The following is a 24093-nucleotide window of genomic DNA, read 5'->3' on the forward strand; positions in this document are numbered from 1 at the left end:
AAGCATTAATCTGCTTGTACTACAGTAATAGCATGTAGTACAGTGTATATTGTTCATATCAAGCATAATGCATAGAGTGTGTCTGTTTCGCTTGTTTTGTTTGTAGATTGTTGTGAGATTAGAATATTGTCCCCAGGGCATCATCTTACATGTCGTCTTACTGCTGACTGTAATATATGCCCAGCTCACATCCATCTAGCAAACGCATCGTATGTGAATCTGGCACAGTCTCAACAATATAAAAATGTAAATCAGCAGTACCATGGTTTTGTCTTTTGACAAGCACCAAATGTTCTAGCCTGGGCACTAGGTAAACCTTCTCTTTGATAATGAGGAACATTGTTTATTTTGAACCTAATAGATAGAAAATACAATAAAAGCAGTATAAAAATGTTCAGGAATCGCTAGCAGACAGCGATCCTGCCTACATCTGCGTGAGATGACAGTAAAAGTGCTGGGCTGGTGTCATTAAATATAATAGTGCTTGTGTGCAAAGGGCCTTTGTCAGATATCTCTTTTAGATCCATGTGGATATCTCTTTCCTTGATAAAAATCCCCTGGAGGAACGGCTCAGACAGAAGATGTACCGGCTGTCAGGCTGAAACAGCAAATTATGCAGTTTTTTACTGACTTTCCATGTATGCTGCCTGGTTGCCAGATATATTTTGTTTCTGTTTACATTATAAAAGGCCTCATCCTGCACTTTGCATTGATGCTGTTGACTTGAAACAGGTCACACTGTATTCACAAGTATTAAGAGCTGGAAATGAAGCCACTCTGAGAACTATTAAAGTAAGATGAGATCTCCTCTGTGGCGAGTCAGCACATTGCAAAAGACAGCACCTCTAGTACGTCCCATGACATAAGTGGATCTTCGCTTACTTGGTTAAAGCAGATGCCAATGTTTGATCTGGCAACTGCAAGCAATTATATGATTTTAGAGACAAGGTGGAGAGCAACTAAAATATATGTAATGTACTATGTATATTTGTAGCGCATATAAAGCCAATATATAGGGTCTCACAAAGGGGTCTATGTATTATTGAGCAGAATTGTATCACTGTAAATTGTAGCAATCCTCCTCCATGAAGGCTTTTTACTTGCTCAAGGCTTTGAGGAAACGCTCTGCGCATACGCGGCTAACATCCGCGGATATATATAGTGATCTGGCAGTAGATTCACGCAGAGCCTTTCTTCCCTTCCCTGGACCCCAGACACAAGGTACACTAATGCCATTCTGAGGTTGTGTTAGTTTGCAGTGGAAAGCAAAGCATTTTGCTGCTTAGTAAATTACTCACATTGCAGTCCCCATAGAGGTCTATGGGGACTATGGTAACCAATGAAAAGTAGGTTAACGCAGAAAAAAAAATCACCATTATTCCTTGTGTCAACCCCATGATAAATTAAGAGAAGGCCTGCAATAGACATTCTTGGTTTTGATAAATAGACCCCTTAGACTTAAGAGCAAATCAGCTAAAGGGTGGACATACCATGTGGCGATACAAAGGGGCAAACACATTTTTTGTGCACGCAGAGTAAATACAGCCTGCTTTTACATAAAGCACAAAAGTACTGTGAGTCAGAGATCCATACCTCCCAACATTTATGATTTTCAAATTAGGACTCTGCCATGGTCCCTGAAAAGGGAGCCACGTGAACGAGCCACTGTAGGGACGTGGTCACAAAGGGCATGGTCATGCTCTTGAGGACTTCTGAAGCACTGGGCTGTCCCCTAAATCACCCATCAACTGCTGTGAAACCCATAATGTTTTCAAATAAATGCACACTGAGAAAAAGACATTTCCCTAAAGAACGTGATATGTACAATTTACATTAAAATACGTTATCATTAGAATGTGTGGTTAAGGCCTTAATGCGGGAGACCTTCTTCTTGAATGACAACATGTAGGATGGTGACAATGAAATGCCACCAGCAAGTAACAAAACCATAGGTGGTGCATGAAGAAAATGGGGCAATTTATCAAACATTTGGAGAGTAACAGAATCTGACAGAATATGAGAAACAAAGTTATAAGCAATACAAAACGGTGGAGAGGTTTGCATCCAGGCCCTGGCATTACTGTACTTAAATGTGTTCTCATATGTCACAAATTGCTTTTCCTCTAACTGTTATGACATACGGCATCAAGAGCACAGAAATATTCTGTGTTAATGAATGAAGAAGCTGCTGCAGATTTATTTGCTGTCACACACACAATAGGTTGTGTAAACACTGGAAGGTAGGAGGCTCCATACATCATTCTGCATAGATGAGCCCCAGTGAGATTAGACTATTGTGTCTAAAACATACAGAACATTCTTCATGAAACAGTAACTACAATTCCCACTTTCTGTCCCTGCACCACGGCCCAACACTGTACCGTGAATTACACTTTCTCAAGCATCCGAATTAGATGAGTATATGGCTTCTGTGTGGGAGTGTGCCTCTGGCAGCTGTAATAGGAATACATGTTATGGAATATTGGTTGTGCTCTCTGTATGTAGGATCCAGGGGCCTGATTCGTTAAGGATCTTAAATGAAGAGGACCATGTTACATTGCAAGGGGTGCAAATGAGTGTTCTGTTTTGCACATAAGTTAAATACTGCCTGTTTTTACATGTAGCACACAAATATCAACTTTAAATTTCAGTGTGCAAATAAGCTATCAAGTATTTGTGTGCTACATGAAAATACAGGCAGTATTTAACTTATGTGCAAAACAGAACACTCATTTGCACCCCTTGCAATGTAACATGGTTTTGTCCAGGAGACTGAAATAAGAATCCTCTTCATTTAAGATCCTTAATGAATCAGGCCCCAGGTCTAATGGTACCCGGCCAATGTGATGGAAGCTCACAATATGTATGGGACACACAGACTGCTGCAATATGTCTAAGGGGCACTCCAGCTGGTGCATTATGAGTGAGGAACTAGTGAAAGGGTATGGTGAGCATCGCATCCTATATCAAGTTAATTGCAAGTATCATTACTAATAAATAAATATGTATAATCAACATACATGCTTATTCCTTATTGTAATTGCTACAGGAGCTTGTATATAATAGTGCGGTGTGGGTACAGACGGATGCAACACTGGTGAGGATACAGCATACTTTCCAACTCTCCTGGAAAGTCTAGAAGACTCACGAAATTCGGGTCAGTCTCCCAGACTCCAGGGAGAGCTGGCATTTCTCCCACATCCCGCAATTCCCTTGTTAAAATGACGCGATTCACAGAGAATCGCGTCATTTTGGCCCCGTCCCCCGCGACAAAACGGGGCCAAAATGATGCGATTCGATGTGCCCAGCCCTCTAGTCACACCCCTCTCCCGGACGTCGCCTACTGGAAGTAGGCAAGTATGGGATACAGACTGGTACAAAAGTACTGTGGGGCCCCAGCCTGGGGCAATAGTGTGATGGAGTCTCATACTGATATAGTAGTGTAGTGGAGGTACAGAGTGTCATATTTGCCAATTGTCCCTAATTTCCAGGGACAGACCCAAGTGTTAAAGATTCATTCCTGGAAATGTCCCATTTTTCAGTATATAATAAAATGTGGCTGTCACTGAATGCTATATCATCATCATCAACAATTATTTATATAGTGCCAGCAAATTCCCTAGCGCTTTACAATTGGGAAGAAACATAGTAATAAAACAAGACTGGGTATTACAGAGACACAGAGAGGTACGAGGGCTATATGCTATATGCAATTCTTACAAGCTATTATTATTCTCTGGGCTTTATATGTTGCAATTTATTGAAGAGAAGTATACAAAATGCAATAAAAGTATATTATAGTCAAACATGATTGTGACTGTAGTACTCCAAGGTCCTCTGAGCAGTACCACATGTGACCTGCTTAGATGCATCTGCGCTGTATCACTGGTAGGTATCAAATGTTGGCACCTATGGACTGCTATAGTGTGGTGGGGGAACAAAATGGTATAATTGTGTTGTAGATGCAGAGTATAATATATTTGAATATAGTTGACTATCTTTATGCTTTGTCCCTAACTTGATTGTCCATTTACAGTGCCTTTAGCTTGTAAATCAGTGAGGGTCAACGCGAAACAGCATGTGTGGTCCTCCAGCTTTCAAAGGGGCCACAGAGAGGAAGGAGGGAGAGCACAGTACAATCCCTCCTCCTCCCGGTATGCCGCGTGACCTCCCTGCACTGTGCAAAGGAGGTCATGTGATGTGGAAGTCAGCTGCCCCCATTCTGTTAAGATCCGGCGCACCCAGCCGGGGAGCTGAAGGCAAAGGCTCGGTGGGCCGCTGCCCATCGCTGCTGTAAATCCTATTTGAGCACTTGACAGAGTCATTTTGTTTAACAGTGGTTGCTGTATGATGGATGTCTGACAAAGAAGCAGTGATATAATGAGGATATAAGTTATTCAGAGCAGAAAACCAATCTGCAATCTGTATTCACAGAACAATACACCCAGATTATTGCAATGGGATAAAGAGGTGGAGACAGTGCATTTTCAAAAAAGTTCCCTGCTGTATAGAAGGGCACACAGCCATTCCACCCCACATATGCACTTGAATTTTGCATCAACTCAGAGCTGGCAGTCTTCCAGTCTTATACTATACTTTTTATGGGACCCATTTTGTGCCTCCATGTTTCCACATTTCTAAACACACTAAATGTAATACAAACACTTCACACATGCAATAAAGACAGTCCCAATGTCCCCTCACTCTCATAATTAAGTTACGTCATAAATGAGGCTAAACCAAGCAGTAATTTAGGAGAAGAACGTTTTATTGTTAAGGTACTACAGTGATAGGAGGTTGGACTGTGAATGTGCCGTTTATGCACCTTTGGAGATGTGTCTCCCTCTCCACACTTGTAGTTTGTGGAACCATCTCCTGAAAGCCCAAATTTGTGCAACAAGTGTATTTCGTAAACGAGGGCCACAGTCAGCAATAGTTTGGTGAGGACACAAGTTGTGATAGGTGCAAAACCTTGTGTGATAATATGCTGGAGGCAAAGGCTTGGGTAATATGTTCTTTATATAGGCTTTGTAATATATAATAACAGAGATGTCATTGTTGTTTATTATTGGTTAAGTATGATGTGCCATGTTTGTATGCTGAACTACCATAGCCACACCTGCTAATTTGCACACCCCACCCCTAACCATTTTATACGCAGCTCATACACTTTATGTAAAAAAAAAAAAATCCCTGCAGCCTAATTTTTGGCGCTTACACTTTGGAGACATTTGTTTAGTCCTTATATATGATATAACAGAACAAAGTTAAGCAATGAAGACAGTGACATGTACTTGATGAAAAGACTAGAAAGTACAGTATATAGCATACCTTGTGTAGTAAGAATCCACCCCCAAGGTCTCCCGGACATTTGCAATGTACTGCTCTAGTACTGAACTATTTAACCCTTGAAAACTCATGCTTCCAGCTTCGGTGAAATCACTGGCATTTTCCAATGACGTATCTCCCAAATAGTGTTCATGAAACTTTAAGATCCCTGCAAATAAAAAAGATGTAAAAAATACAAAATGCTACAACAATAAAAATATCTGCATGATTTTGGTAACAATATCATTTTTTCTTAAGGTATAAAATAACTGCAGTCTTACCTGAACCAGGAGCAAGTAACCAGCTGTACAGGTATCCAGCAGCTAATGAGTAGTAGAGTACCAGTCCTCTTTGACTGTTTATAGTCTCAAGAATTTGATCAATTGTCACAGGCGAGTAGGGGTCAGATTCTTGCTGTCCAGTTTGCCGTTCTACAAGGAGATCGGCAAAAGCCCTCGTTCTTCCTCTTTCTGCAACTGCTAAAGCTTCATCATGATGTCCTGTAATTTATGCACAAACATAACTATATTAAGAACACAGGAGATGATTTGTTACATCAATTTTTTTAGAAGATATAAAATTATGTCAGCTTTGTAAACATAATGTCCATGGATTTTGTCAAAGTTGAAATGCAAGGAAATCACAGGTCCAAGGTCTCAAGATTCAGACATTATTGCTATTAGGAATCTTCCCTATGAAGAATATACACACTTTGCTCTTTTAGCACTAAATACCCCAGTCCCTTTTTTGAGACGTGTGTCTATCTATAGGGATAAACAATATTCATTGACTGTGAGAATTGTCTGTCTGGCTCCTTACATAATAGCATCCATTCCAGGTATTAAAATGCATTTTAGTGCTTTGTGGTGTTTGTTGCTGTGTTTATTAAATGTTCTCACTTTTATTATTTGTATCAGAAAGTCTGCTGCGGTGCATCTATTTATGTTATGTACAAATTGTCACTGTTCTTCTGCCCATTATAAATGCTGATAGGAGATGTCTATATATCAGTTGCTTAGCTTAATAATGTATCTAATATTAGTGCTTATACATAATTAATATCTCCAATCACAAAGTAAATATTTAAACATAATCATATATGTATATAAAAATGTGTGCAAGTAGATCCATATATCTTGCACAGATCTAATTACGCTTATGAGCATTTTCTGATTGAGTCTATTATCCCAGGTAGTGGTAGTTATTGGTAGTAAGTATTTGTCAAAATGTAGCGTGCCATCCGCTTTGTAACATCATTACACACTAAAGTTTAGTGCAAGGTGAAGAACTAAATCACCCACATAGCAGAGAGGGTTCTTACAGCGCTGGTACAGCTCAGTAATCTTATGTTGGAATGGAATAACCATTAGAAAGGATGACCCATCACTAGAAGGAAGGAAGAAAGTTGCCTTTCTTCGGTCCATATAGTCTAAAAGGGTCGCTGTACTAGGACAATGGAACATGGTAAGTTATGAAGACTAAGGAAAATGCTATTGGTAATTTTAAAAAAAAAAAGTATATAAGCATTTAAACTTAATCCAGCTGTCTGTCCCATTCATTTCCTGACAGCTTATCTACTCTGCACAGTATGAAAAAGTCCATATTCTATTTGCAGACTTGCCGTTTTCTACATAACAATTGTTCATTATAGTCTGGTGGACTTGCACCATGTGGTCTGACATGCTCTGGAAAGAGCTTACATAATTGCTGTGTGTTTCCTCACAAAAGTACGTAATGGACTTAAGTCTTTGAGAATAGGCAGATCAAAGGTCTGGAATTTTTGACACTGTTAAGTAATCGTAGTCAACCATGGCAAAAGATATTAACATTCAGATGCTGTATGTCTTTATATATCTATATATATTATGACAAAGGAGTGGTCTGCCACAGGCAAAAAGAGGAGTTAGGTATTTAGCTGGCAATCTGCAGAGAAAGGCTGCAAACAGAGTTAGACATTTGTACAGTAGTGCACGTAAGTTAAAGAGATACAGGAGGAGGACATATGTGTGACAAAATAATAGTAAAGAGTCTGATGTAATTTACATTTTGAAGTGGTTTAAATTGTTTACCCTCCTCCCACAGTCCTAACTTGTTGGCCAGATGACACTCCCACCTTGCCTTGAAAAAGGAGTTCTCTGCAGGTGCTCTGTTTGTTTGCAGACACACCCTGTCAGCTGGCTGCTAGCTGCGGAAACTTCAAATTGAAGTTAAGTCAGACTCTTAACTATTATGCTGTCGCACATATGTTCTCCACCTGTATCTCTTCAACTTAGGTGCACTACTGTACATATGTGTATCTCTGTTTGCAGCCTTTCTCTGCAGATTGCAAGCTAAATACCTAACTCCTCTTTTAGAAGTCTGTGGCAAACCAGCCCCTTTGTAACAATATATACAGTGGTCAAAGTGGAAATTTAGAAGTGGTGGTATGTAAATTAGAATTGAAATAAGGAAAATGTAAGTGAATTGTATTTGATAGTTTTACAATGAAGACAGTAGGAGAAGTGGCAATATGGCATTCCACTGTATACATTCCACAATGACCACTGACTAGAGAGATAGATAGATAGATAGATAGATAGATAGATAGAAAGATAGATAATATATGTGTGCAGTTGTCTATACATGCACACACATATATATGATGAATCTTGTTTGTTCCAGAAGTGCTCATTACTTTAGTTATTCACTTGTTTTCCATCTGTCTAATGCCAGTGACTTATATATACAAAGATGTAGAAACAGCTGTATTCTAGCAGTTTAACAAGAAAAATAGCCCCTTCCAGTGTGATTTAGGGACAGGTTAGAACAACACTTTCTTCCCGTTGCTGTTAACAGTATCTACTGCAGATAAATCCTTATTTGATGATTAAAGACAGCGATGTGTTATGTGGATGGCAGGTCCACTTTAAGTGTCATGACAATAGCCCTTCTCTGTGACCAAAGGATGCAGCTATTCTTACCTAGACTGATGAGCACGCGCTGCAGAGCCTGGTATGACGATGTTTGCAGATCAAAGAGCGAGAGCTTATAATCAGTGCTGAGCTGGGCTTCGTGTCTTATTGTTTCAAATAACGCTGAAGCTCTGTAAAGCTGAAACCAGAGAAAACACTTTGCTCATTAAATATCTGACAACCTGTCTTGTAATGTAAGCTTCCTAAAGGGATTGCTGCTATTTTGGTCATTTCATACCATTGTAATTAAATTGGAATTATGCGAGCCACGCTAAAGAAAGAGCAGATGCTGTGGTGTATTTATTTACAGTAAGCAGTATGTTTTCATTTTATGTATATTGATTATGCTACATTTCTGAAACATGAACCCACTGCAGCAACAAAATGCAGGAATGTTAAAGGGAAATTATGCTCTATTTATAGCTGGATTCTTTCCACTACATGTTTATAAAAAGTTTCAGTAGGAAATTTGGGCATGTTACAAAGAAACCTATATTTCAGGCATTTATACATGTTAGTGAGTAATGCTATATTGTTTGCTATTTTACAATAACATGAAATATTATCCAAAGACAGTAACCAAATCGTACATCCAAATATTGGGCCTGATTCATTAAGGATCTTAACTTGAGAAACTTCTTATTTCAGTCTCCTGGACAAAACCATGTTACAACGCAAGGGGTGCAAATTAGTATTCTGTTTTGCACATAAGTTTAAAACTGACTGTTTTTTCATGTAGCACACAAATATCAACTTTAAATTTCAGTGTACAAATAAGCTATCAATTATTTGTGTGTTACATGAAAAAACATTCAGTATTTAACTTATGTGCAAAACAGAATTCTAATTTGCACCCCTTGCATTGTAACATGGTTTTGTCCATTAGACTGAAATAAGAAGTTTCTCAAGTTAAGATCCTTAATGAATCAGGCCCATTGTGACAAACAGTTGACATTCGTACATCCAAATATTGTGACAAACAGTTGACATTAATGAACAATAAGTTTTGAAAATGGAAATCTTTTAGATGGAAATGGGGATCATTTACAAAGCAAATAAATGTCACCTACAAAGCTGATGTTGTCCCTGCTGTGATGTATGTGACTGCTTTTGTATAGGTCACAGTATTTTATTTCCAATGTTTTGTACTGGAAGATGGGGCAAATCACAACATAACCATCTGGTCAAAATTATAAGCTACCTATTTGCCTAAATCCCTAAAACAAGTCTGAAGTCCCTTTATGATCACAAATGAATGCCCTTAATGTACAATGACTACACCCATTCCTCTCCCCACTCCACCCATGAAATCGTAGGCTGCCATAAGGGTCCTTTGCACTTGAAAAAGAACTGGATGTTGCTCACTGGCGTATTGTCCGGTTCTGGGTATGTGCAGTGCGATTGTACGCAAAATACAGCATGTATCTGCATTTGCGTTTTTTAATGAATCAGGTCCCAAATGTGCAAACAGGTTTTACAGCCCACAAGGTGCAATGAGTGCACAAAACTGTCTGAGATGCCAGGAAAATGTGCTGCGTGGTCTAAATTGTACAAATATAGGTGCAACAGCGCTAAACGACACATTGGTTTGTACTTTATTGCCCAGTTGTAGTGATCCACATTGCTTTTTAAATAAAAGTACCTTTTTCAGTGCAATGTCCCTTTATTAATGAATAAGAGCATGGGAAATAATAATAATAATAATAATAATAATAATAATAAAAATGTATAATGTCAGTACAATAAAACATTATCCAGTATTGTCACCAGTTTGGGCTTGTGGTGTTTCCCTTTTAATATTGAACATTTTTTTCTCTATCAAGCTGACTGTGCGCCATGTTTAATAATACTGGTTACATGTGTGCATACTGTGATGCGCTGTATTAATATGAATAGAATGGATTATTTATTGTTTTAATTTTTTATTGCTTTGTGAGATTTAATAAGTTAAGGATCTCTAATTACAAGTGAGGGCTCGCCATATAACAAAAATATAATTGTGTACAAGAAAAATAAATAAAGCCAAGCATTTAGATGTGAAGAAGTGTTTAGTTTGGATCCCCAAATGAATGATTTAATATGAGAGATATTTCATCATTTAGGCAAAGCTTTGTTTTAAACAGACCCATCAGATGGGAAACAAAGGCACAAGTATGTGCTTGGATGTAATACATGTGTAATGGACACATAGGAGGGAATTCAGTTGCCTGTGTGATGTGCCGTAGAGTTCCTCCGTAGTGACCATGAAGGCATTACGCGATAAAGTAACCTCACTGCTGTTTCTTTACACCCTACAGAGATGCGCAGAAAAACAGTGTTCAGGTAGCCTAATATGAGCACAGATGTGAGCGCAACACAGATATGTGCGCAACCATATCTGTTATGTATGGCGGCTCATCGCAGTGAATTGCATTCTCCATATGGTCTATTTTATCTTTAATCAACAAAATTTGGCTGTTTGGACAGCACCGCTGAAAAAAGTGGCTGTCCCGGCAAAGCGTTATCCCCACATGTGTTCTGCTGCTAGTCTAACTCAGCAGAGAAAGACCTTGATAAATTGACTGATGTCACCATCCACAATCTATGGGGATGGTGGTATTCAGGGATAACTGGATTAACGCCGGAGAGATCTGTGATTTCTCCAGGATTAGCTATTTGATAAATTGAAAGCAAAATTACTGCCAAAAAAGTAGCCGTTTTCAGCGGTATTAAGACTTAAAAGCCATTGATAACTAGGCTCCTATATTTGCCTGGCTTGAACTTCATAGCACCTACATTGTCCATTAATATGGCACTACTGATTTGTAGACAAAACCATCCATGAGCCCAGAAAACATGTCAGCTATCAGTGGAGAGGGGTCTCCAACATAAAAATCATAATAAGCAAATAATGACATACATTAAAAAATCTGCACTTATTATACAGTGGTTATTGCAGGTTAGGTTTTTATGATAGTATAATTTGTGCTATGAAGTCACGTCTCTGTCCAATGTCAGGCAACCTCAGAAAGTGCTGAGTATATTCAAAACTTTCCAGCTTGGACAATCATTGGATGTGATGGCTGAAACTGTGGGGGTCTTAGACATACTACCCCAGTGGTTGTAATGATTCTGCATAGGGTGGATAAGGGTAAAAATATATATTGTTCTGGGCGTTATTCTTGAAGGGAAGAGTAAATGAATGGAGCACAAATAGAGATTAACATTCAAACTGCTGTTATTTCAATGTGTTTGTACAAAATATATGTACACTGTTTTTTAGGCATGTGCGTTTAAACAGTGAAATAATATCCATATTCCTCTCTAACATATCTAGTATTTTGTGTGTGATACAAGCACTGACCTGGTGTTGAGCTTCTTCCAAGTTTCCACTTGCCCAAAGCGAAAGTCCAAGGCGGTGTCTAATTTTTGCTTCATCCTCTCTGCGGGCCAGCTGTTCTGCTAACCTCAAGCCTTTGTACAAGACAAACAAGCAGAATGTAAGATAATGCACAAATGACCATTTCCCTCATTGACACATAACAGAGGGCTCCCAGAGAGATCATCTTTCACTTGTAACATAGAGCCAACTTTTCATGTTTACTTAAATGCTGTGGTCAAAAGTGAGCTGAAAATACTCAAACTACATAATTATTCCAAATACGTTAATTATACAATGTTCAGTGGAGTTTAAAGCAGAACCAGGACCATCATAGCATATCAATGTTAATTAAATCATATTAGGATGTAAGCACAGCTTACCATTATTATTAGCTTTTAGTTATAGGGAGCCACAAAGTTCTGTAGCGACATGCATGGAGGTCGTACAAACAAAGTAGACATAAAAAAAATTAAAGTTCCCAAAAATGTACACAGCACAAATAGAACGGAAAATTGTAGGTAACAAATACAAGAAGTAATACAAGAAGGGTAACATAAATCAAGTCATATAACAAGGAGTAATTCCCGGGCAGTTACAAGGATGGCAAGGGTAACCGAAGGTGATAAGGGTGGGTAAGAAGCAAGTGGGGAAGAAGGGAAGAGAGGAAACAAGAGGAAGGAGAGCCCTGCTCGTGACATTGTGTAATTTAAAGGATTATTGCTCAGACTTTTTGGGATTTTTTTTTCCAAAAGTGATTTCTTTTAATAATAGATATAACATCTATAATAAATTGAAGTTTTTGCACTTTTCATTTTTAAAACAAGTGGATGACACTTTGTCAGTGTTTTTTAATTATGTTTCAACGGAACATTGGTGCTGTACCACAGTGTTCTGCAAGAATAAACAGATGTAGTAAGGCTCTCTAATCTTGAGCTGGTTGGTTGAGTATAAAGTGTGTTAGCTGATTGGTATTTTCTTCAGTTGAATGCATGGAGTTGTGGGTAATTTGGACAAAAGCAGAAATGCAATTTAATCTAGTAGTAAGCTTTAGTCACTTGATACTAGAAACCAGTGAATCTGCAGTGATGGGGCTCTGAATTTGTTGGATTTGCCATAGCCAGGTGGCAGTCCTGAAGTACTGGTATAAATGGCTTACAAATCATTACAAATCCCCTGGAGAACAATCCAGGGTTTTGTTTATGATGCTTTTAAAGCACTACCACTGCAAACAAAATGCCAATATACACTACCTAAAACAATTAAAGTAACAATTTTTAGTACCCTTCTTGGTATGTCTGCAACCATCCACTATATATAGAACAATATAAAAATATACAACATCTCATTTTTATATCAGATGAACTATTCACACACAAATATACAAAGTATAAAGAACTAGAAGGCCTATCTGACGATTGTTGGTCACCGAGGAAGAGTTTCAGGGAACAGTCTGCAGAGACACATCACTTTGGAGTTTATACTAAAATCTCTGCCCATTTTCCCTCAGGTCCCATTGACATGCGAGGGAAAATGGGCAGATAATTCTGCACTGTATTAACTGGCAAGGTGCACAGGTGGACAGCGAGGCTCCACCTCGTGTCTAATTGAATCTACCCTAAAGTATCCTAGTCAAGAGTCTGTTCCTTTACATCAATTTGTAAAGAAAGGGATGTCAACTTTTATTCTGCTGGGCTAGCCACAAATATGTGGCTCCTAGTACAGCATTGTGTACAGCTGGCAACATTGGGACTGTGAGTAAATCAAGTGAGCAATTCATGGTACAGCAATCTAAGGTGTCCCTGGGAGTGTGCAGACAATATTTAACATGTGCATCTAACACAGGCCTATGACACAGCAGATCAGTGTCAAGAAGGGCAAATGTGCCCTGTAGGCCAAACTTACTTATGTTCCCTCACCCAGCACTGCAGAGCTCCATTGCACTAACCTCTGTCATCTACTGTGTAAAAGAATTAAACTTATTCTATACCAACATTTTAAATGGGCATCATTTTTAATGCTGTCCCAACACACCTGGCCCTGCACTCATGGTATTACAATATAAATAAACAAGAGGACAACCTTCTCCCGCTGTAGCTGTGACACCCTAAGAAAGCCTCATCCTACTATCTGTGCCAACTCTCAACTGTAAAACAAAAGCTGATGGGGGGGGCAAACACCCTCCAATCATTTATGTCAGTGCTAATCTTGGTGTCACATCATTATATTGATGATGAAAAACAGTCTGGGGCAACATTTCCAACAATGACTTTAACTTACCTTCTTGTAAGTACATTACTGCTTGTGAGTAGTTCTGTAAAGCATGGTGAGTTCTTCCTAAGCTACTGTAAGCTATCGTCTTTGCCACCAGGTCATTCATTTCTGCTGCAATGCTAAGGTGCTGCTCCTGGTAAACCACAGCTCGCTCAAAGTTATCCAGAGATTCATAGGTTAGTCCCAGATTTCCATAGGCTCGAGCTTGGCAAGACGGATTGTTAGTTTCTTCTGCTATCTGCAAGTCCAGTTGATGGTACTCTAATGCTGTGTCAAATTCTCCCATCTGCTGATACACTCCACCAAGACCACAGGCCGCATCACTCTCCAGTATCTGGTCTTTCATTTCTCTGGCAATATTTAGTTGACGTTCTAGACAGGATATCGCTTGCTCATAATTTCCCAGCTGACTGTGCAAATTACCCAGTTCTCCATATGCCTGGGCTTTGTTTGATGTTTCACCAAGTTCATGAGCAACCACAAGTCTCTTTTCAAAGCATACAAGTGACTGTTGTAAATTTCCCATGGACCTAGATTAAAAAAAAAGAAAACAAAACAAAGAAAAGTGTTTATAGTTTCAATATGATACAGATGACCTAATTTCCCATAATTAACATATTGATTTTACTGCTTATTTTTAATGTTTTAAAGATCTATATTGATAAGCTATCATATTGCTTCAAATACACAATCAGTTAATATTGAAGACAGTGTATATTAATCTTCTCTATTCATTGCCCAAACAGTATTACAAAATAAAAAAAAGAATCACACATATAGAGTACTTATATAGATGCTACATACACAAAAATGTGCCACTGTGCCATGGACCATGTATAACATTTTAAGAGCTATAGCGAAGGTACAATGAATGATGCAGGCTTACTGAATTTATTTAAAATCATTACCTGTATGAAAACAATGTTACCATTTCAAATACCTAATATACACAAATTCGGTTAAGGCTGTGTGAGTCCTGACCAGATGTCTTTATACACAGACACACACGCAGACACACACACACACACAGACACACACACAGACACTAACATATTTGATTTTAAATTTTCTCTGCTGATGTTTCACTTCAATGTCTGCACAGCATTTACACTGTGTAAAATGCCAATGCAGTAACTTCCAGGCAACTGCGCATGGAAAGAAAATCTGTAGCAGAGGGTGTCTGGCATATCCTGACTCCCATGCGGCAGTGTGACAGAGAGGGAGCACATCATTAAATATAGGGTACAGGAGATAGCAGACTAGTGGTGGGCAATGGACAGTGTTAGTGTATCACGTGTGTTTGTTCTGCACAGCAGTAATTTTCCCTTTGTTGGCTATTTTCCTGTCCAGCATGTACTAGAAGGTCATTTTAATTTTGATATTTTCAAAAAGTTTAGAGTTAATGGGAATACAAGAGATAACTAGCGAGGCCACAACCTCTTCGATATAGGAGTATGCACACAGGACACCACTCCACATTTACAGATACACGCTATATGTACTCGTTAAATGATAGGAAATGTTTCTTCAAAGAGCTGTGTTACCCTGATCTTTATTTCACAAGTAAGATTTACAAGATAGATAAGATTTACAAGATAGAAAAGAAAAATGACCATGCTCGGCCTCATCAACATCTTTAAGGGGACCAGCTGCATGGTATAATAAATGTACTTTATGAATACAAAACAACAAGTTATTATTAGTGCTAGTGCAATACAAATCTCAATACATCTAGCACAATATAAATATGAAGTATGGGTTCACATCTGTTCTTTATAAATTCATATAGTACATTTAAATTGTCACCCAGCTGACAACCTTACAAATGTAGATGAGACCAAGCGCATGCATACTTTATCTCTATTTTGCTTGCAAATAATGCCTAATGTTGCCCTGGCTTCTGCCCGGACAGCCTATAAATGGTTAAGTGTTGTTTAAAAGCCAACCTTCTTGTCACATTTTAGCCTCCTGAGTAGTAAGGTGTGTTCACATGATTTAAACTGCAGTTCAGAGATATCTGAAGCATAGATCTGCCATTGAGTTATGAGCGTAAAAGGTCTATTTACTAAGCTGGAAGGAGCCAAAAATCAGGAGAAAACAGATGTTTTCTCCAGATAATGGCCATGGCAGCTCTTCTTTTCATTTATCATGGGGTTAAAGCAGGAGAAATTAGAGATCTCTCCTGCCTTAACCCTGGTCACTGCTCTACCCATAGACTTCTATGGGGACTGCAAAGTGACCCAACTTAAGAGCCCTTAAAAACTAATACCATTTCAATCAAGTCCTATGGACTCCATTGCTGCAGGAGAAGACACCACTAATCCGTCGTTGGGTTCTGTCACTATGGGCATGCGCGACCTTAGCCCAGCATGCACAATAACCACTCGGGTGTCAGATCCTCCAATCGTCGGCAGCGTTAGTTTAATTTTTCTTAGGAGTTTAGAGTTAGTTTGGAAGGTGGGATTGGTCAGGGTTCACCAATGAGCCCCGACGAGGTATAACCATGCGGAAGTACATTTTGTATCACTGCAGTATGCAACAATACAAAATTATACTTACTGCCGCCCATTTTCCACCAATGATAAATAGACCCCTAAATGTTTCAAAATGTGAACCAATGCATTATTATTTGTATTGTGCTACATATATTCAGATTTGTACTGGCAAGGCCAGACACCAACAATAAAGATTTACTAGAGCCAATGTTAATTTGCAAGTGTGATTACTGCAGCATTACTACTGAACAACACAGAACAAATACTATTCATTTAACAATGCTTTCTCACCTGTGTCCATTTCCAAGTCCCCTATATGCTTTGGATTGATCTTGTAGGCGATTTAGGCTCTGAGCTACAGATAAATACTGCTCATAATATTTTATTGCTTCTTCATAATCTCCAAGTGCATCATAACAGTCCCCCAAGTTTCCATATGCGCGGCCTCTGTCCAGTATGGAGTCATTTCCGCTTAACTGCTGCAACATCGCTAACTGTTGTTCAAAATAGCCAATGGCCTCCTCCATGACATTCATGTTCATTTTGGTGATTCCCATATTGCCATATACCTGAGCTTCTATTGCAGGGTCTTTAAGCTTTTGCCCCAGCTCAAGTTGTTCCTCGTAGCACTTAAAGGCCATGGTGTACTTCTCAAGGGACATATATACTGCAGCAAGGTGCCCGTGAGCTCTACATTCTCCAGGTAACTCATTTAATTCTTGAAAGACCTCAAGCTCTTGTGTATGATATCCCAAAGCTTTGTCATATTTTTGTATCATCCTGTAAGCACTACCTAAAGCAGCATAAGCGCTAGCCTCTAGCCGTCTGTCTTTGACTTGATGGGCTAAACTGAGTTGCTGCTCGTAAAACTTTATTGCACCATTTATATCTTTCTTAGCAACAAAAATATCACCAAGGTTCCCAAGAGCACGGAACTTTGCTTGAGAATTATTCAAAGACTGTGCCAAAGACAAAAGGTATTTCTGGCAATCTTCTGCTTTATTATAGTTCATTAATGCCTTAAACGCAAGGCCCAAGTTACAGTATGCCTTGGCCTGGCTTAGTTTGTCGTGGAGATCCTTTGCTAACGCCAGATCCTGTTCATAGTATTTGACAGCTTCCTGGTAATTCCCTAGGCAATAATGGGCATAACCAAGATTGTGGCACACTTTGCCTTCTCCTTCCATGTCCTGCAGCTCAGGCGATAGTCTCAAATACTGTTCATAGAAGGGTACAGCCTGCATGTATTCACCCCGAGAGCAATGGAAATTCCCAAGATTGCCTAGAGCTCGAGCTTCACTTTGAATATCTCTTAGTTCTCGAGCAATATTAAGATGGTTTTGGTAGTGCTGCAAAGCTCTGTCATGAGCACCTAAAGCCTGGTATGCCACCGCTAAATTCCCATGAGTGGACGCTTGAGAGGCTCGGTCGTTGACCTCCATCGATATCTGAAGTTCTTGTCGATGGTATTTGACAGCTTGGTCAAACATCCCAAGGGCATTATATGCATTTCCCATGTTGCCGTACGCCCTACCCTGGGCTGCATAATCATTTAATTCCTGGGCGATTGAAAGGTGAGTTTTATGTAATTTTAGTGCAGTATCAAATTCTCCTTTCATCTGATGAATTATTCCTGCAATGCAAAGTAACAAAACATTATTAACTTAGCATATTTAATTACAAGAGAAATCATTTGTGACATCGTTTTTATATGCAAGAAAAATGTGTAAATGATTCTTTTATGGCTCCCCTGAAACACATTCTGAAAGAACCATTTGTCTTACTCTGACCTGCTTTGTCTAGATGTTTACATTTTTTTCTACATTTCAATTCAATATATTTCATATTTGCACATTTTATTTATTCAACATGCTCATGACCTGCACAGTACTGTCTCTGCTATGGGAACGGCTGCAATAATGCATTTATCTGCCCTAAAAAATTAAAAGTCTGTTATAACAGGTTTACATTAGAATACCTTTATTATTAATGAAAATGGATAATTGTCAGCTTTAAATCAATGTTATTCATATTTGGCCAGCACGGTGGCTCAGTGGTTAGCATATCTGCGTCACAGCACTAGGCTCATGAGTTTGATTGACAACAAGGGCATGTCTGTTCTCCCCATGTTTACGTGGGTTTCCTTCAGGTGCTCTGGTTTCCTCCCAAACTCCAAAAACATACTGGTAGGTTAACTGGCTGCTGACAAAATGAACACTAGTCTGGCTCTGTGTGCAGAATTAGGGAATTTAGACTGTAAGCTCCAATGGGGCAGGGACTGATGTGAATGTCAAATATTCTCTGTACAGCGCTGCAGAATTGTTGGTGCTCTATAAATAAATGGCGATGATGATATACAAGAATGATATTTGGGTCACTATAATTCATACATTCTGCAGAGTTCACAGATAACAACGCATATTAACATAAACTAGTTTAAGCAAGCATTAATTCCAGCTATGCAGAGGGACTTTCTCCATTGGCACGTTCAGCAGACGTTGAGACCTTGTTGCCGTTTTCTCATGTCCTGATCAGACAGCTTGCGGTAACAAGATATTTGGGTAGCCCACTACTTACGCTTGCCTACTACTAAGTCACTTACATTGTTAGGCTGACTGTATAACCTTACTACACTGTTTAGACCCATTGCACAAGCTCATCAAAAACACATATTTATCCTAATTCCAGTGTTATAAATATGCGAATATCCATGATGAACATGTGAATGTGTTAATGTACATATTTAAAGTGATACACGCATTTTTTTAAACTATTAAGGCAAGTGCCTGAATCCTAATTTTAGGGGGATGCTAGGTTAAACACCAACGTTTTACATTACATTGTCAGCTACCTGTGTACCATTTACAATGTGCATATTTATTTCTTATTTAGTACCTATTGCTAGTGTACAGTACACTACCAAGAAAACAGTCTACTGCCCAAGACCTACTGTGTCTATTCCAAATGGGTATAGTGATAACATGATAACACTATTACTTATTGTATCCTCGTGAGTAATCACTTAACACAATGGTCTTTATTTCTGTCATATATCAAAGAAACTAAACAATAGTGTTTGTATGTGGTAATCATACCAACATCATTGTTACCTATTATTTATCATGTCTTTAATAACTGCTCATTTTTCTCATATGAAAAAAGACAATTGCAGATTTAAATGTATAATTAAATTTGTTAATTAGTTAACAGTTGTTCTCATCACTGAATTATTTAGATTTTTTTCAGCCAAAACCTGAAAATGTGGACTTTCTCTGCATCCTAGTTTAGTCAGCATATTGCTCTGCTATTAATGCCTTTATAGTGTCTCAGTACCTGTGATCATTTAATATGCAGTGTGTAAGGTAAGATGTAAGAATATCACATTATGTTTTAAAGGATTTGAACTTCATTTTGATTAGAGATAATCCATCCACTCACATGGGAAATATGTAATTAGAAATAAATTAAAAACACTTAAAAGAAATATAGATAAGTAGGAACACTAATTATACTATGTTAATTAATCTTCCCTAGTATTTCACTGAATTTCATGAATTTTTGTTACAAATGTTCTTAGGAAGTTAACGATGTTTGGAAGTCTTAACAATTCTCAACAGTCTTGTGTAGTATTTATTTATATGCTCAAATATGCAACATTTGGTATACTGCTATTGTGAAACGACTGGCGTACCATCATAACTGTTTTATTATATAACATTTATTAAACACGCATGCTTTTCGCATGTAACGCATACATTGCTGGTGCAACGTAATACAGGCTCCATTTAGCAGTTCATTGCAATAGAAAAACTGTCATTGGCAAAATGCTGTGAGTTTGGTTTGTCTAATGTGGGTGAGCTTTTACACAGCCAATAAAACGTATGGAAATATGTAATGACTGATCATGCTATAATCAGATACAACACAACCTCATCTGATTTTGAAATCAGTGTAAAACATATTTTAGAGACCTCTATACAATGCAGAGATCAATCTAATGACCGCTATACAATACTATGATTTCTGGTGATTTCTATACAATACAGAAAGCATCCTAGTCATCAATATGCAAGACAGTGACCCTCTTAGTGACCGATAGACAGGGCCGGATTAACCCTAGGGCTAACTGGGCTACAGCCCAGGGGCCTTGGGCATCCAGGGGGCCCTTGAAAGTGCTCAGCAGCAGTATTGATTTGGCAGGGGCACCCCTGGTGCGATCAATGCTGCTGAGCACTTTCACTACGGTCCTTCCCCGGCGCGCTGTAGTCTCCTTACTGAGGAGATCTCGTGAGTCTCACTCTCACGAGATCTCCTCAGTAAAGAGCTTACAGCGCGCTGGGGAATGACTGCAATGCCAGCAGAAGAAGGTAAGTAGGTATGTGCCTTGGGGGCGGCTCGGTTCACCGGGGGGTGGGGGGGGGGGCGGCTCGGCTCTCTGGGGGGCGGGGGGTTGGTGGTTGGCTCGGATCACGTGCGGGTGGGGGACCCTCATGGAGGAGTGGAGGCCCCCTTAGCCCAGGGGCCTCCATTCCCTTAATCCGGCCCTGCCGATAGACAATACAAAGGGCATTTTACTTACTAGAAATGCTTAAAAATTTCTTACTAATTCAAAATTTCACTGGTTCGATGGCAACAAACATGTTCGCAGTACATTCACAAATTCACACTTATTCAAATTTATAGTTCAAAACTCGCAACTCTGTTTTGCTGTTTGTGTTCAAACTTAGCGGTTTGCATTAAAATTAGTGTCTTACAAAATTTTTTATTTTTAAACACTGCTTAAAAATAGGTGTTTTTTTAAAGAAAAAAATACTTAAAATGTTTTCCATTGTGTCTCAAATGTGCTGTTCACTGTTCACAATTAAAGCTTGTAAACAAGTATATTCTCCATCATGTTTGAACTGGATCACCCATGCGCGAACCAGCTTGAATATGGTCACGACAGGCTTGATCATGGTGGAACCAGCTCAAATCTCAAATTTAGCTCCATTTTTTAAATGATCAAAAAAAAAATGCCAGTGAATTTTTCAATTTCTGAACCAATTTGGTTAACCGGAGTAAGAAAGGACACACAATCACTATTAATGACTGATATCAAACACAGAATGGAGTCTAATAACTGATATTCAATACCATCCTTGCCTACTCTTACAGAATGTGCAGGAGGCTCCTGAATTCAGGGGCGGATCTAGGCAACTTTAGGGGCGGGGGGGGGGGATTTAGGCCGCGCCCCCTTTCTAATTTCTAAAGCTGCTCATGGCTGCACAGTATGTGCAGGTCCGTTCAGCATTGGCAGTGTGCTGTCCCGCTGCTCTGATTGTGTTTAAAACACAATCAGAGCAGCTGGGCAGCATACTGTCAATGCTGAACGGACCTGCACAGTGTGCAGCCGTCAGCAGCAAGCCCTGCTAGGGGGGGCGATCGCCCCGATCGCCCCCCCCCCCCCTGGATCCGCCACTGCCTGAATTTCAGGGAGTCCTGCCAGACACCTGGAAGAGCAGGTGCTCTCTCGGATCCTGGTCACAGGTGGGGCTTAATGATACTATTCACGACCAAGGGCGGAGCTACGAGGACGCAATGGCATCCCACACTTGCCAGCTGACCTCACCTAGGGGCAGGGCCGGATTAACCCGAGGTCTAACAGGGGCCTTGGGCATCCAGGAGGCATTTGAAAGTGCTCAGCAGCATTATTGATCGGTTGGGGGCGGGGGTGCCCCCGGCCCGATCAATGCTGCTGAGCACTTTCACTGCGGTCCTTCCCCGGCGCGCTGTAGTCTCCTTACTGAGGAGATCTCATGAGCCTGACTCTCACGAGATCTCCTCAGTAAGGAGCGTACAGTGCGCTGGGGAAGGACTGCAAAGCCAGGAGAAGCAGGTAAGTGCCTTGGGGGCAGGGGGCGGCTCGGCTCTCAGGGAGGGGGCCTCACTGTGGGGGGAGGGCTCACGGGGAAATGGAGGCCCCCTTAGACAAGGGGCCTCCATTCCCTTAATCCGACCCTGCCTAGGGGAGACAGCAAAGGTTGTCAATTATGTTCAATACAGGGAGCATTCTAGTAACATATAAACCAGTGGTTCCCAAACTGTGCGCCATGGCTCCCTGGGGTGCCAAGGTAGGGGACTACTTGGCAACTATTTTGGCTTAGGGGTGCCTTGAAAAAATTATGGAGACCCTAAGGGTGCCTCGAACTGAGAAAGCTTGGGATCCACTGATATAAACAATATTTAGTGTTGGTATGCAATAATAGTGATTGGTATGCAATGCAAAGAGAATTCTAATGACCTCCCTACACTGACTGGTGAATGGCAGGCACTATCCATCAGAGTGTTGGACCGGCCATTATTGGAAAGGAGAGATTAGCCTGCAATAGTCATTATAATGTGGCAATTCAATTCACTAAGAATGACTGGGACAAGAGACAAATCACACAATCGTTCAAAACCAACACAGGGCAGCTCCAGCAGAAGTGCAACAAATTGCTAGTGGTGATACATTTTGTTTTCTACATGCTGTTCAGGAAAGGGTCATATTTGCTCTTTACAATGTTGTCTGCACACGTCAGAATCCAGAGTTTTCATAAATGTCACCCAGCATAAGCAACTACACATCCTTTGCTCTTCTTTCATTTTTACTTTACAGAGCCAATGGATCAATTTGTCTTTTAGATTGTGTGACAGTTTCTATAGATTTTTAAACAAAGAATTAAACAAAATAAAAAAAAGGGTTATGATGGCAATAATATCCTTGAAGGAATTGACTGGTATTGTTTATGACTTGAAGCTGCCATATTCTCTCCTGCTGGCAGATATATAAATACTGCAATCATCACACAATAAGACTAGCTCCAGAAAACGGCAATGAAGAATTTCTTGATCAATAAACCATCTATCGAAGAAGCTGCTTTGAATATCACACAATTACCTTTTGTTTCCAATTAGAGAGTGGACATCTTCTCTGTGCTATATATAGTAAGTCTCCACTTAGTGTACCTAACCCTCCTCTACATTCAGGTTTATTGTTTTCCCTTTGTGCTGGATTGTAAATACTTCTCTTCAGATAAAAGATCTTTTTTTACTGCTCACTATGCTGTTCCAGTGCAAGTTTCATGTCACTTAAATTGGCTATTAAAAGCATTCATTAGCTATTAAAGCTGCAGTAACCCCCTTCGCTAAGCTTGAAGATTAATTGCGGCGATCTGACCTTAACTGTGACCATCACCTCTACATTTTACAGACAAACCTTTGAAACAATAACAAGAAACAAAATGGCTGCTGTTGCAAGTCAATACATCTCTGCAAAGCTATGATTCTTCTCTGATTAAATTAGAACACAGCCAAGGAAATCCAATATATTTATATTGAATTCAGCTTTGGTTTCTGAATTACAAAGATACCTATCTTTTTTTTTTCTGTCCATAAAATTCTAATCATGTATTTGTGTATAAAGAGAACCTTTTTTTTTACATTATGTACAGATAAATATTTATATTTTCAGAAGTCTACTAGGAACTCAGTATTATTTAAACTCTTGCAGATATTTAAATATTTATATAGCTTAATATCAATTTATCAATTATGTGTCTCTTTTATATATAATTAGCCTATTTGTGAAAGCATTTTGTGCAGCAACTTCAATCAGCTGCTCTAGTGTTCAGGGGTAGGTCATATGCAAACACACAAAAATATGAAA

General features: G+C 39.4%; 1 protein-coding gene across 3 annotated transcripts in view; it reads right to left on the reverse strand.

The window, feature by feature from the left end:
- TTC28 (tetratricopeptide repeat domain 28) overlaps nucleotides 1-24093 on the reverse strand; it is a 479060-nt gene that overhangs the window by 107412 nt on the left and 347555 nt on the right. For all 3 annotated transcript variants that reach the window (XM_075214617.1, XM_075214609.1, XM_075214626.1), the window contains 6 exons: nucleotides 16698-18039; nucleotides 13918-14441; nucleotides 11623-11732; nucleotides 8289-8418; nucleotides 5610-5828; nucleotides 5332-5497 (listed from right to left, as the gene is read on the reverse strand). In XM_075214617.1, coding sequence (XP_075070718.1) covers nucleotides 5332-5497; nucleotides 5610-5828; nucleotides 8289-8418; nucleotides 11623-11732; nucleotides 13918-14441; nucleotides 16698-18039 — 2491 coding nt within the window. The remainder of the gene's footprint in view (nucleotides 1-5331; nucleotides 5498-5609; nucleotides 5829-8288; nucleotides 8419-11622; nucleotides 11733-13917; nucleotides 14442-16697; nucleotides 18040-24093) is intronic.

Source organism: Mixophyes fleayi, chromosome 1, assembly GCF_038048845.1.
Source record: "Mixophyes fleayi isolate aMixFle1 chromosome 1, aMixFle1.hap1, whole genome shotgun sequence".
Lineage (NCBI taxonomy): Eukaryota > Metazoa > Chordata > Amphibia > Anura > Limnodynastidae > Mixophyes > Mixophyes fleayi.